Below are 14,159 nucleotides of genomic sequence, written 5' to 3'. Positions count from 1 at the left end.
TTAGCTGATAAGAGTCTGATAAGAGCTGTAATAATGATTGTTGCTACTGCTAGCTTTTTTAAGTGCCATCTCATCAATTAAGGGAAGAAATACTCGGGCAGTAGTGTATAATTTTTGATGTTTAAAATGTTTTTGCTAAAAAGGACCAATAAATTATAACGCAATCATCGATTACTTAAATTTTTATGATAACAAAGCACTGGGTAAGATTTTTGGTGAAGTGTCATTAGGATTGAATCTCTTCTTTTAAAGTTTTTTGTTCATTTCCACAGGAAGTTGATTTAATAGCCTTCTCTTAGGTTGCGCAGGATAGACACATGTACAACGATGACACTATTCACGACTGTCACTTTGATCCACTCGTTTACAAATGCGCCATCTTCCCTCTTACTTTAAGTCACTCCTATCTTCTTTAGTTTGGCTAAGCAAATGGATCTATTTCAGTCATGAAACCATCCCTATGCTCTTCTCTGTCTCATTGATGCAAAACTACCTGCAAAAAAAGGAATGCATCGTATGTACGTGTATGTGTGTGTATATATATGTGTGTGTGTGTACAAGTGTGTGATGCTGTGCTTTGCTGTGTCATGTTTATGTTCTCTTTCGATGTAAATCTTAATCCTTAAGAGAAACGAAACCATTAATTCCAAAATCTTGCCGCGTTCTGAAGCATCTCAAACGAACAATTTCCATCTATTTTTTCTTTTTATCAATAAATTTGAATTTTTTTGTTTGCATTATTCCTGATTTTTGATCAGTTTTTCCAGCTTTGTTATCTGTCAACCCTACAACGTTATACCTTTTGAAATTTCCATACCAATAATTCGGTTTAGCCAAATGATTGTTATTGAAATTTGATCGGTTTAGTATAGATTTAAATTTGGGATGAAATCAGACTTCATTGTGATGTTTGAATGCATTGATAATATATTTTAAAGATGGAAATATTCTGATATAACGGATGTGAAGAGACTGAAAAGAATGAAATGATGGAGTTGGAAGAGCGGAAGAACTTGTTCTTCGTCACACATGTTGGCTCCTATCGAACGAGAAACAAATTCGTTTCATAACGTTTAATGGAGATGAACTTTTTCCGTTTCCTATGGTTTAATGAAAACGACAAGATGAGCTTTGTTAGTAGCTGGAACAAAGAGCGCAAATTATTTCCCAACAGTTTCCTCTTGCTCAGCTATCGTACATCCTCCTTCCATGAATTCCAAAATTCTTCTTTCTCAACGAAGGGATGCAGTCAGTAATGATGTCATGGTCACCTTCTGCATTTCTGGCCAGATACAAAACTTCATCCTGGCGCATATTATTCAAGGATTTCGCTCAGCTTAATCAAATGCAAAATATACAAGTGTTACCATGTATTCCTTTTTCTCAAAAATTAGTAGTAATTTGTCGGCCAGAGCGAATTTTCGGGCCTAGCAGGTATCATTACGCATCATCATTTGCATATGTGCACGCATTATTACTTGATTTACATTTGTTCCACGTTCCAAGTGTTGGTTATTCTATTCACCGTCAGAATACCGCAAAAGATAAAGGAAAACGTTGTTAGAAGGGATGATGCAATATGCTTAAAAAAAGTGCGTAATTGAATGAATAAGATGAAGAAAGGCTTGTCATCCAATTGCGCCAATCATTCATCATGAAGCGATCATTAATAAGAGTTGTAAGGAATGTCTTGGTACATTTTCCTTAATGAAACATTTCCAATCAAATATGTCTTTCGGAGTGTTATCTGCACATCTGTTACCGGGCGGACTTATCGGAGGAAGCTGAAAGTCCAAATGTATAGAAAGATGATGCATTAGTGTCGCTGTTTTCAACATTATATTTTTTATTTTCTCTTGCTTCTCCTTTGTTTCCCTCAGTTTTATTGCCTTTACAAACTGTTTTCAATTCATATGATCCCTCAAATGGTTTTTTTTTGTTTAATATTTGAGGGTAATTACTGTTTATCGACCACAGAAGTCTTTTCGAGATCATTTATTCAGTCATAAAAAATGAAAAAAGGAAAGGAATGAATGAAGTCTTTTGCATTTCCTCTTCGCTGAATCTCCAAATTCATTTTATAATTTATTCATATTAATTGTCTAAGAGGAAGCTAAACAAAAGTATTCGACTGCACATTCAACAGATTTTCCACTAGCACACTTTATAAGTGCTGAAAAAAAGTTACTAACAATAATTGTGTTACAGAAGTTTGAGAGAGAGACTCTACGAATGAGCAAGAGCACCGCAGTTTAAAGTTTTGGTTTTATTAAAAAATCTAAAAATTTGCCATACTCTTTAAGAAACGAAAGTTCCGTGATGTGTAGAAAAGAATTCGATATAGTCGTTAAAGAATATTCGCACAATTTGCGCTTCCTCTGTTTTTTTTTTTTACAATGAAGAAAGGTCGAATTTCAGTAGTTGAAGATATTTTAAAAAAATAAAACCGGTCGTTTGTTGTCTCAGTGACTGTTTTTAAAATAATTCAATGTAACGGTGAAAATATCGGGTATTGTTTGTAAGTTTTTAAATGAGTAATAGTGACAAATTACTTTTCTAAATTAAAGCATTTCATTTGCATGTACATCGCCACCATCCATTTCATCTAGTTCATATGTATGTTGTACTATCAATTCTAACCATTAAATTAATAACTCCAAGGTGAATCACAGTGTCTCTTTTTATCATAATATCATATTAAGTGACAAATATGACATGAAATGTTGGTTTCTACATATGTTAGGTTTTCATGTATTTATTTGTGAAATTGATACAAAAGTATTCATTCACTGAAAGTGAGTCGATGTTTATTCTTAGATGTAATGACTTATACAAGCTGCGACAAAAGGAAGCGGCTGTTTCTGTCGACAGAAGAATATTTGTTAAGTACTCATGATTTGAATTGTCTTTTCAATAAAATTACCTTCCCTTCGTTTTTCTTCCTCCCTCCTCTTCTTATCTCTTCACTTACCTTTTGTTCACATTTACGCTAAAATCAATTACCATATTTTTACAAAAACTGTATAGTTGTGATGTTGTCCTAATCGCAATGCACAACAGCTGGCCGCTTTATTTATCATTTTTTTCTTCCCATCTCATTTATGCAAATGGTGGTACCATTCGCATATTGACTGCTTACTGTATACTTTTGCTTGTCTCTAAATAGGCATAACTAATGGATTACTTTTGTTCGATTGATGCTGATATCATTGGTGAGAAATTTCATAGTTGAGAGATTCTGAATAAGAAATTTCAAAAACAAAATGGAATAGGATAGTCAGGATGTTACAGACTATTAATAAGATGAAGAAGGAAGAACAAAAATAGTGGAAGTACTGCACTTACAAACAAATGGATGTGAAGATATTTAAAGTTTCTATTTTTATAAACTAAAACAACTCTCTAAAAAAAGTTTTGAAATGTAAGAGGGAAATTAGATAGAATGGGCATTTGAGAACATCAATAGACTGCAGGAGCATTAAAAGTGCATTCTCGTTTTTTGTTCATTTCATGTTTTATCAGTTTCGAGAGAGTCTAATTGATCTTGTCAGTGCACTTTCAGTTTCATTTAAAATTCAATGCATTCAGTTTTGCTTCAACTTTAGATCTACTTTGCATCCATCTAATTGTACCTAAATATGAACTCTTTGGAATTACCCTACAGTCATTATACAAAGTCATGTCAGCTTTCCAGGAATAAGTCTTACTTTCCGAAATACTTCGTCGTTTCCTTTTTCAAAATTTCGATAATTTATAGCCTTTCTAGTTGTAACAATATCTTGACCTCAATTATACAGTCTTGGCTTGTCAGGTCACGAAGGTAGTTGGTTCCATTGATAGTCCTATGTTTAAATGCAGTTGGCCTCTTCAACCCCTTACAAGACACAATGACAAATTCATTTTTGTTTAGGACATTTGAAGAATTAATGAGAAATGAAAGGTCGAATTGTTTATAGAAATGAATCATTATTGATATTTTATTTAGGTCCACCCCATTCAGAACACATTTTCTTTCGATGAATCACTCGTTTATCAGCGATAGCTAGTTTGAATCTGACATCTTATTTTATTGATATCTGTCATTTCACTTACAAAATTATTTCTTTTACGTTTATATTAAACGAATTTGTGCAAAAAGTACTCGACAGTGAGCTCATTTCAATTTTCGACGGATTCGATGAGAAGATTAATTCGTCAGCTTCGTGGGTCATCTTGCAAACGATGGAATGAGTGGTCTTTTATCAATGGCATTTCAAGGGTCATCATTATCAATTAACATTCTGCAAACTTGTAATAGTACTCGATCTCCAGAGGTTGCAGTAATCCGAAAAATCACAATTTTCGATGTCTTTACATCCCTGTGAAACAATTTAACTTCTCATTGTGAGTTTCATCTATTCAAAATACTGTTCAGATGATTTGTTATATGAAAGTCAATCAATCAATTAGCGATTTTCAGATCTGAAGTCAGACAACAGTAAATAGCCTAGTAAGTTTCAATAGTCTCCTTTTAGATCTTACTTCAGTTCCCAAAGGTGCTTTCATGACTAATACTTCGGTATTAATGATTAATGTTTCAGTCTTTCATGATTAATACTTCAGTTCATGACTAATACTTCGGTAAAAACTGCAATAACCTGCAAAAATTTCAGCAACCGATTTCGAATAATAACAGTAAGCTTACATCATCTGTCATTGCTTTATTGAAATGAATTCGAAATCAATCCTTCTTCGAGGAGCTTTTTCCGTCCGACAATTTTACTCAAAAATGGAAATAAATAACATTGTACAATTCACGAAATAGTCAATTCTTGGTGGTTATTCCTCAGCACTCGTTAAGTTCACTGTACATTGGGCTCCTCTCCCGTCCCCTGACAAATGAAGGAATAGTTTTTCTTGATCAACAAAAGCAATAATAGTTGTCCTTAAAATGATCCTTTGGAAATGAAAGACAGTCAAATTCGGATTTTTTTCTTTCACATTGGAAAAGATGTGGCGCCAAATGAACTATTTGACGGGAGATTATCTTATCGTCTCGTTTATTTGCTGATTTGTTTGCCTGTCAACATTTCTAGCCGTTGTTTTTTGCGATTGAAATCAGAAAGACTGAAATCAAAGAGCCATCTTTTTACATCAATCAAGCAGTGAATGAATCTTGATCGTTTCGAGAAAATGCTAAGAACTCTTCTGGATAGTCCGTCCTCAAATGATAATCCCCACTACCTATCTGTCAAACTTCTGTAACCTCTCTCACTGTACTTATGATGAGTATTGAATCACTTCTCAGTTAAATAACATTCTTCTGAGAACAGTCCTCTTCTTTGTCTTCTTTCCAAAAGGTACTAAACAGAAAAAAAAGCAAGGTTGAAGTTGGCGTCGATGAAATGAGATTGGAGGAAATGTACGCATTGACTTGCTTATGTCGCCATAGTCGGGGTCTGTACGGTTTCTCATTTTCTCATACCCGCAAAAGTCATTCATTTTATTGGATAGCGCAAATTGTATGATTGAATGATTAAGGGCGGTGATGGTGGGTTGATGGTGTCCTTGACTGGTAGTGAAGGTCCCTACTGCTCCACCCTTCGTTTTGTTATTCAATTTGTCTCCAACCACACTATTTATATTAAATTCGTACCCATCGTTTGCACATCATCGTCCGGTACAGTAATTTTTTCGGTGCAGGCTAAAATGGGGGTGGATAACTGTGGAGTTAACAGGAAGATGTGTGATATGGGTGAGTGACATCCGAGACAGACTTCTTTCCGTTGTAAAAGGTATGCTTCAATAAGCACATTCTGTGATTGCGGCCAGGTGGAGAAAGTCAGGTGAAGAAGCTAAGGAATGAGGATTAGTCGAAAGTCAAGAAAAAGCTGCACTGTGTAATGCTTTATTAGGATGTTTGTATTTTTTTTTTCACAGAGATTCTATCCCTCCAGTGATTGTACATTTCCGCTTTCCTGTTTTTCAACGTAGATCCGAGTTACATAATTCTATATTTTCCTCTCTTTCAAGTAACATGGAGACGTGAATATACTTCATGTCCTTCGCATCTGTGCATAATAGTTTTCATCATTTTGTGAGATATGTATATATATGCGGAGGGAAAGAGAGAGAGAGAGAGAAACAGAAGTCGAGAGAGGAAAGTTGAGTAAGTTGATTTTGTATGCGACTTTGGTTGCATCATTAAGATTTTTATCGGCGGAGAACGGGACAATCCACCTGATCACATTAATAAATTGCGCTTCATTCACCCAGTGATGAATTGTTTGGATTCAACCATATGAATGTTAGTTATGACAGCCCTTTTTGATCATAATTTTTCTTCAACATATTGGTAAAGTTTCATATGTTCATGTGCTGAAAATTTCATGAAAAGCATTTCGTTCTGCTATTTTAGGCTTTGAAAAAATGTTTGGTTAATTTGGTTTCGTTTTTTCTTCGATTCATTCATGGATAAGGCTCATATTTAATTGACCTGAATTTTGAACGTCTCTATGTATACAATATATGCAATAAATGCTCCCTGAGTACTAATAATTTTCTGGTGGTTCCAGATTTTAAATCCTTCATCCTTAAAATTTAGTGGAATTTAGAAATCCCTGTAGAATTTGAAATGAGAGTGAAATTATTCCTCGAACAATGAGTAGTTCATTTCTTCGAACAATAATTCAAAATTTTTTTTTAAAATAGCCATTTCAAAACTCTAGAATGTTTTCCTGGTCATTAATTTACCTGCCGCATTTTATAGTGTGCTTTTCTTCGTTTAGCGTCGATATGAGTCAGTTAATAGGGAACTGAATTAAAATTATTCTGCCAGTTAGCGGTTTATCAAAAATAAAATATAGAAAGAAAAACGAAAGAGTTCTATAATTCGCTGAATAGAATGATTTTTGGATCAAGCACCAATCATTTGACTTAGGTCTGATTGAAAAATCCTGCTATGGAAAGTTGTTGTGTTCAGAAATTAACACGAGTGCAAGCCATAAATGTTATGTGGATAAGTTCTACAAGAGATGAGAACCTAAAGCATTTTAGTGCTTCCATTTTGCATATTTTAAATAATTTTTACCTCTGAACTTTAAATTTCACGTGAAAAAACTTATTTTGAAAGAGGAATGTCTCTGAAATTTCACTTTTCATCATTCAACTGGGAAATTTTCAAAGAGCTAATGTTCACTTTTGCTTGAAGATACACTGGAAAGAAATTTTTGAATACGATAAATGAAGGAAAGGGATATTTTGAATAGTTTTTAGATGGTGAAAGAGTGGAGATGAGTAGATGTAGTACGTTACACTTAATTCGTCCAATTCCCTCCTCTGTCAGTTTTGAAAATTTCCATTTAATGAAAACAAGTATCGAAAAAATCCCGATATAAGAAATCAGTCTAATTTTTGCACATTCAAGAAATTCTGCCCAATTTCATCAGCAATCAACAGGATGAAGGCATCAGTAATATAGTGCCTTAGATTTTTTTTTTATTGCAAATTTGCATATGATTCACAGGACTACAGCGCTTTCAACGAGCATTAGTGCCTTGCAGTCTGTTCCAGAATCAATCCTTTTTTAGTACTGACTTTCCAACGTTTTTCGGTTCTGAAGTGGTTGTGCAGATTCTCAATTGAATCCATCTTAAATGAGAAAAATTTTCGCTTCAGAATTTGTAAATCATAGCGGACAGAAATGAGTGAATATCGTAGCACAATTTCGGCACGACCGGGTTACAACCGTATTAGCTCAACAACCAGCTCAAGCACCTTTGGAGGTCTTCGTAAGTTTTGCAATTTTTATGTCCCAACGTTTGGGAATTTATTAAAGAAAAATGAAGAATGCATAATTTCCGGTTAGATTCAATAACGATTAAGTTGGTGAGAACTTCCAGTCATTGATTTGAATAATCGGTTGAGTTTTTGAGCAGCTACGAGTAGCTTCAACTGGAAATAACACTGATTCAGAAAAGTGAGAATAGCAGTTGCACGAAAAAATTTAGAGCGACAGGTGAGTATTAGTACGAAGATCATAAATTTAAAAAAATTTACGAAAAAAAAAACATCCGATGAAAGGAAAGCAATTGAATGGTGCTTTACAGCAGAGAAATTCGAATTAACCGACATTCTCCACAAGACACGTCAATTTAGAGCAAAATACAGCCTAAGTTGGCAAGATAGATAGGAAATGGATAAAAATAAATTTTACGGAATTCATCGTTTCAACAGAACTATCTGTTCTGATATGCAAAGTCTCCCTCATCAAGTTTAATCATCATTAGATGCTACACTTCCACTGTCAAAATTCAACATGTAAGCGAGGAGATGCACTACAATTTGCAACAGAATGAAGCTTAGGCTAACAAAACGGGAAATGGAGATGGACAGCAGTGGTGACGAGACAGAAGGGATAATAAGGAAGACATTGAGTACAAGAAGGCACAATCCATAAAGGCCAGGATATAGTGAATGAAATTCGTGGGCTATTGTAGAGGAGCTTCTGGTCAACTCTAATCTCTTTCACGTGCACTGTTGCTAACTTGATCTTTGCTTAGCATACTTGTGTCGTAAATGCCATGATGATGTATTATGTATTATGTATTTATCCTTTAACTTTCACCTCTCATCATTAATTTGCATATTTATACCAACAGTTGAACACTTTGCTTATGTACCATCATGCATACACTAAGGAATAACATGGAGTACTTAATGCCTATGTCACATGTGTTACATCATTTAAAATAAAGAAGGGAAAATTTTACTTAAACTGACTTTCCTATGAAGATAGTCTTGCATAAACTGCTTTGTGCTGTAAGCAATCTGAATAACTTTCAACAAAATTACACCGAATGTAGTCGGTTTATAAAAAAAAGAAAAGAAAAAAGCCTGATGTGATCCACGATGGCATGCAAGAAGTTGCCGTTGTTAGTTCAGAAAGTTATTGTATGTTATTACTGTTATCTTAATTTCAAAATTGATTTAAAAGTTTCGTAATTTATTTAGCATCCGGTAATCGAGTAGTAAAAATGGTAACAGAAATGAGTTCCTCTTCACTAACCAGTGGCATGTCACCATTTGGTCAGAATGCTGCATCCACGATTCGTGATGCTCGTGAACGAGAGAAGAAAGAAATGAGTGATTTAAACGATCGTTTGGCTGATTATATCGAAAAGGTTTGGGCATCTGCATATGCTATATATATTTGAGAAAACTTGAACTTGAAAAATCTTGAGAACTAATTTGACGCGAATTCAAACTACATCTATAATACAGGTGCGTTTCTTGGAAGCACAGAACCGTAAACTGAATGCTGATTTGGATATGCTACGCGGACGTTGGGGAAAAGACACGTCAAGTATCAAAATAATGTTCGAAGGGGAACTTTCTGTAATTTTTTTAAATACAAATTTTGTTGTAAAATGTATATTTACCACTTGAGAGATTGTTGTAGGAATAAGATTGAACTATTTAGCTCCTAATTGGCTTAGTAAATGAGTCTTCATAATTGCCAAGACGAATGCATCTTTCAAAGGAACTAAATTAAAAACTAGAGTGTAAAAGTAACATTACTTCGTAAGAATAACAATAATGCAAAAATTTTCGAGTGAGGTACTCGTTATTTACCTTATCACTAAGAAAAAGAATAGCTAAATCAATAAAAAAGACGCAGAAGGGAAACTTGAATGGCATACTGACAAAATGGCATTGGGGTGGAACGAAAAGAGCGAGCAGGGAATTCTTCCGAATTTTGAAAATTTATTTTTGTCGATTTAGCGAATGAAGCAGGAAGTATCGTAGTTCTACACAACCGGATCTGCAATATGATACTGACTGGTATTCAAAACTATTCAAAGCTGATGTCCTTTCTTTAACTTTGTCACTTGAAATTTACATAATCAATAATAAGATAGTAACATGCAATAATAAGATAGTAACATGTGGAGGGCTAAATATTTAGCAGAAAATGACGAAATAAAAAAAAAAATTGTTTCAGTTTACAGCTGCAGTGTTTTGCGAAAGATAATTGTTAAGGTTGCACAAAGCAGCGAGTTATTTCATTGAAATATTTTCCAGAAATGTTTTATCGTTTAGGAAGCTCAGAAAGTGATCAATGACACAGGAAAGCAAAGGAACGAGCTGGAGAAGCAAATTAAAAAGATGCAGGAAGAGCTGGCGGAGTACCGCAGGAAGTATGTCCCTGAAACTCTTTCTACGATTTGTCATTACTATTTCACTCACAAAAAGAAACGACAGATTAACGAGTCATAAGTTGAAGTAATTAATGAAGTGATAAGGTGAAGGACATCGGGGATTGATTTACTTTAATAACTGATAAAGTAGAAAAGAGGAAATAAGTAAAAATGTCTGGTGGAAAGATTTGGGCTAAATGATAACTGATAAGGCTGAATAATGTAAAAAATTACCTTTGTAAAAGTAATAAATAATGTGTATCAAAAATACACCATAAAATGTGTGAAAATTATATCGATGGAAAAAAAGAGTATTAACATCTTTCACCACTTTCGCTTTCCGAACGAGATTTCAAATTCAAATTCAAATACGCTGGAAGACTTGACTTGCTTGTTTTTTGACCATTAGTTACTTTTCGGACTAGTTATAAGTTGTGTTAGATCTGCAAACTGTCTAGAAAAATAACGTACAAACTGCAAAATGACTTTACAGATATTACCTGGCATTTAATTTTCAACTTCTATGGAATAAAGTTTAAAAAAAATTTGAAGATCTTTTATCCAAAAAAGTTGATGTCTCCATATAATCCTTTACCTTTTGCTGGTTTGATGAAGCGACAAAAGCACGTCTGGCTGATCGTGACAAAATTGACGAGCTTCTAGTTGCATTATCAAATATTGAAGCTGAAATCAATCTTTTGCGTCGACGAATTGCTCTGTTGGAGGAAGAAATTTCACGAATAAAAAAAGAAAACCAGCGTCTTGTGGGCGAATTACAGCGTGCACGAACAGTAAGTTGTCCTTTTCATCTCTTGTCGGAAGGAGGGAAAAAGCCATGGAAGAATATATAGAAAGTCGTAAAATTAAGATTCCATTGTACTTAAGACTTGCCGATCAATTTTACTACTCGTTCTGAAACAAACCTTATCTTTTGATAGTAGTCTAGAATTGATGAGAAATACAGAGAGTAAAACATTGTTCATTCATATCCCCTCTGTCTTTACTATCGTTCAGTATCTGATTCGATATCTGTTTTTTTTTCAATATCTGATTCGGGACTTTCTAGAATAGTTCTGATGTGAAGCTCTAAAGTAGATATTGAAACGACCTTCAACATCAAAGTATTCTTATGCAAAACAATTTTCAGGACCTAGATCAAGAAACATTAAATCGCATCGACTATCAGAACCAAGTGCAAACACTTCAGGAAGAGATTGACTTCATTCGCCGCGTGCAAGATCAGGAAATCCGTGATTTACAGGCAATGGCAGCACGTGATACCACTAGTGAAAATCGTGAATTTTTCAAAAATGAGCTGTCATCGGCTATTCGTGACATCCGTAATGAATATGATCAGGTTTGTTATACAAAATAGTAAAGTAGGTCTGAGAGTGGCTTGAAGTTTTTGGGAAAAGGAAACATGTCGTTGAAGATCTAAACTCACTTTTCTTTCTGTAAAACTATCAATTAACAATTTAGCCGATGGGATAGCTAGAATGTACTGTGATGGCTAGTACCGTAAAATACTTCCAGAAGACTATGTATGATCTTATTCGATGTTCTGTCGTGTCACTGTACCACAAAGCGACCTCTTCCATAGTCTTTTAATTTCTGAAGTTACCCGTCCAGTTAATCGCATATTTTACGATAAATTCAGAAAAACTGAATTTTCTTCAACATTAACGAATATAAGAATTAATTCAACGTTTCCTTTTGTAGATGACAAGTGCCAACCGCAACGATATGGAATCGTGGTACAAACTGAAAGTACAAGAAATCCAGACGCAATCGGCGCGTCAAACTATGGAGCAAGGTTATCAACGGGAAGAAGTTAAACGACTCCGTGTACAACTGGGTGATTTACGAGGAAAGTTGGCGGATTTGGAAGGAAGAGTGAGTTCGTAACCTCTAACAAAATTTCCTCTATTTCTAACTAGTTTTGATTAAATGATTTTGGTCTGTTAAATAAATATGGGAAATCTGTTTTAATTGTTTTATTAAAAGCAAAATTTGATTCCTGAGCTCGAAAAGTTATGATATAAATTGAACCTTTAAGTTATCATGATATATCGTTGAACACTGCGGTCAATGATCACGTCGCTGTGTAGGACTGGCTTTTATTTTTCCTTCTAATTTTGTAAATTATATCGATATTTGCAGAATTCATTGTTGGAGAAGCAAATCCAAGAGTTAAATTTCCAACTTGAGGACGACCAACGCTCATATGAAGCGGCGCTTAATGATCGCGATGCGCAAATTCGTAAGATGCGTGAAGAATGTCAAGCGTTGATGGTTGAATTGCAAATGTTATTGGATACCAAACAGGTAGGCAATTTATGGTAAGTTATAGGAGAAGTTGAGAGTTAAGAGTGTTCGAGGTGCATTCGCTTATGCTAAGGTATAGTGAGGTAGATATAGTCGTCGATAGGGCAGTTTGAATTTTTTCTTTCATTTAAAATAACAGTCCAACTTCCAGAATTAAATTATGATTTGTTGTAGACTTTGGACGCCGAGATAGCAATTTATAGAAAGATGTTGGAAGGCGAAGGTGATGGACCAGGCCTAAAACAACTGGTTGAACAGGTGGTTCGCACTACAGGCATCAGCGAAGTCGCTGATACTGGTATTTTCACGTCCATTAAAAAAAAGATCAAATAAATTAATTAGTGGTAACTGATCTTTGAAGCGGTCCTTCGTTTATGTTTATAGATAAGAATGATAATGAGGAGTAAAGGCTATTTTTCCATTTACTGAATCAATGACAGCGAAACATCGTTGTTGGATCAAATTCTGAGTAACGATTGGAAATTGCAAGCCAGAGACTTGCTTGGTCAAAATACTGTTGTCGGTTACCAAGACTGTTCTGCCGTCCACCCAGATTTCTAAAGAATTGCTTTGAATCGGAGATAATTTCCTTCATTTTTTATACAGAAACAATGCGTGTGGTAAAGGGTGAAACATCTTCCCGTACATCATACACTCGCTCAGCGAAAGGCAATATTTCCATCCAGGAAACATCACCAGATGGTAAATTCATCGTCCTTGAGAATACACATCGTTCCAAAGAAGAACCAATCGGTGAATGGAAGCTGAAGAGAAAGATTGATGGAAAACGTGAAATTGTTTATACACTCCCGAGAGACTTTATACTAAAACCGAGTAAAACCGTCAAAGTAAGACTTCTCGACAGCTTGACCTTATTTTATTGTTTATAAGTTAGGCCTTCAGCCTCTTACTTTTGGTAATTTGCACTGACTGGTTAGAAAACATCGTTCTAAACGATATCTCATAATAATTTTTTTGGGCGAAAATCTGTCTAAATTCAAACACATTTCATTTTAGATTTGGAGCCATGGACAGGGCGGAGTTCACGCACCACCCGAGCAGCTTATCTTCGAGGCCGAAGAGTCATTCGGGGTGGGAAGTAATGTGCAAACAATCCTTTATAATAAGGAGGGCGAGGTTCATCCTTTCAACATTACTTCATTTTTAACTCTCACCTTTGTCTTTTTGGATCAGTTGGCTAATTTATCGTATTGGCTTACTTTTCAGGAACGGGCAACTCATATTCAACGCTCGAGCCAAACAGTAAGCTAAGAAACACTGCTCTTCTCTTCCATTACCCACTGTTTCTCCTTCCCCTCTGTCTCTTCCTTCCCTCATCATCCCTTATACTGTATCTGTTTGTCGTCTACTTTTGTTATATTTCAATCGTCAATAAAGATTATTTGTTGAACATATAGTGAATATTATTACATATCATGAAGTGATGATAAGGACCCTCTAAGGACTGATATTCCCAGAAGTGCCTTATTGGTTCGAGATTAAAGCCAATCTCCTGTAAATAAGTGATAGTTCCGAAAGGTGATTTATCCTTCGAACACCTAACAGATAACCTAATAGATGCCGATCTATTAACTTGATAAATAATCTAATAGATCTATTAGGACCATCTAATAGATACCGACAATTCATATGACC

The 14,159-nt window shown here is 34.9% G+C and overlaps 1 protein-coding gene across 1 annotated transcript; it reads left to right on the top strand.

Moving 5' to 3' along the window:
- The first annotated feature begins 7,649 nt into the window (after nucleotides 1–7,649).
- Nucleotides 7,650–13,918, top strand: LOAG_01478 (intermediate filament protein). The gene is made up of 12 exons (XM_020445765.1): nucleotides 7,650–7,769; nucleotides 8,992–9,161; nucleotides 9,262–9,375; nucleotides 10,081–10,207; nucleotides 10,803–10,969; nucleotides 11,326–11,535; nucleotides 11,898–12,071; nucleotides 12,339–12,503; nucleotides 12,678–12,801; nucleotides 13,110–13,351; nucleotides 13,521–13,640; nucleotides 13,731–13,918. The coding sequence occupies exons 1-12, from the start codon at nucleotides 7,682–7,684 to the stop codon at nucleotides 13,773–13,775; spliced, it is 1,746 nt and encodes a 581-aa protein (XP_020303814.1). The 5' UTR covers nucleotides 7,650–7,681; the 3' UTR covers nucleotides 13,776–13,918.
- The last annotated feature ends 241 nt before the right edge of the window (nucleotides 13,919–14,159 follow it).

The sequence above is a fragment of the Loa loa genome, assembly GCF_000183805.2.
Source record: "Loa loa unplaced genomic scaffold supercont3.15, whole genome shotgun sequence".
Taxonomy (NCBI): Eukaryota; Metazoa; Nematoda; class Chromadorea; order Rhabditida; family Onchocercidae; genus Loa; species Loa loa.
Note: the sequence above shows the minus strand (reverse complement) of the source record. Positions and strands in the feature narration are given on the sequence as shown.

What these genes read in the sequence shown, in the direction of transcription:
- LOAG_01478 (XM_020445765.1), top strand. Translation starts at nt 7,682, where the DNA reads ATGAGTGAATATCGTAGCACAATTTCGGCACGACCGGGTTACAACCGT. An exon ending in TCCGTAATGAATATGATCAG is followed by an intron (nt 11,536 to 11,897) that starts GTTTGTTATACA and finishes TTCCTTTTGTAG; the next exon opens with ATGACAAGTGCCAACCGCAA. An exon ending in TTTATAATAAGGAGGGCGAG is followed by an intron (nt 13,641 to 13,730) that starts GTTCATCCTTTC and finishes CTTACTTTTCAG; the next exon opens with GAACGGGCAACTCATATTCA.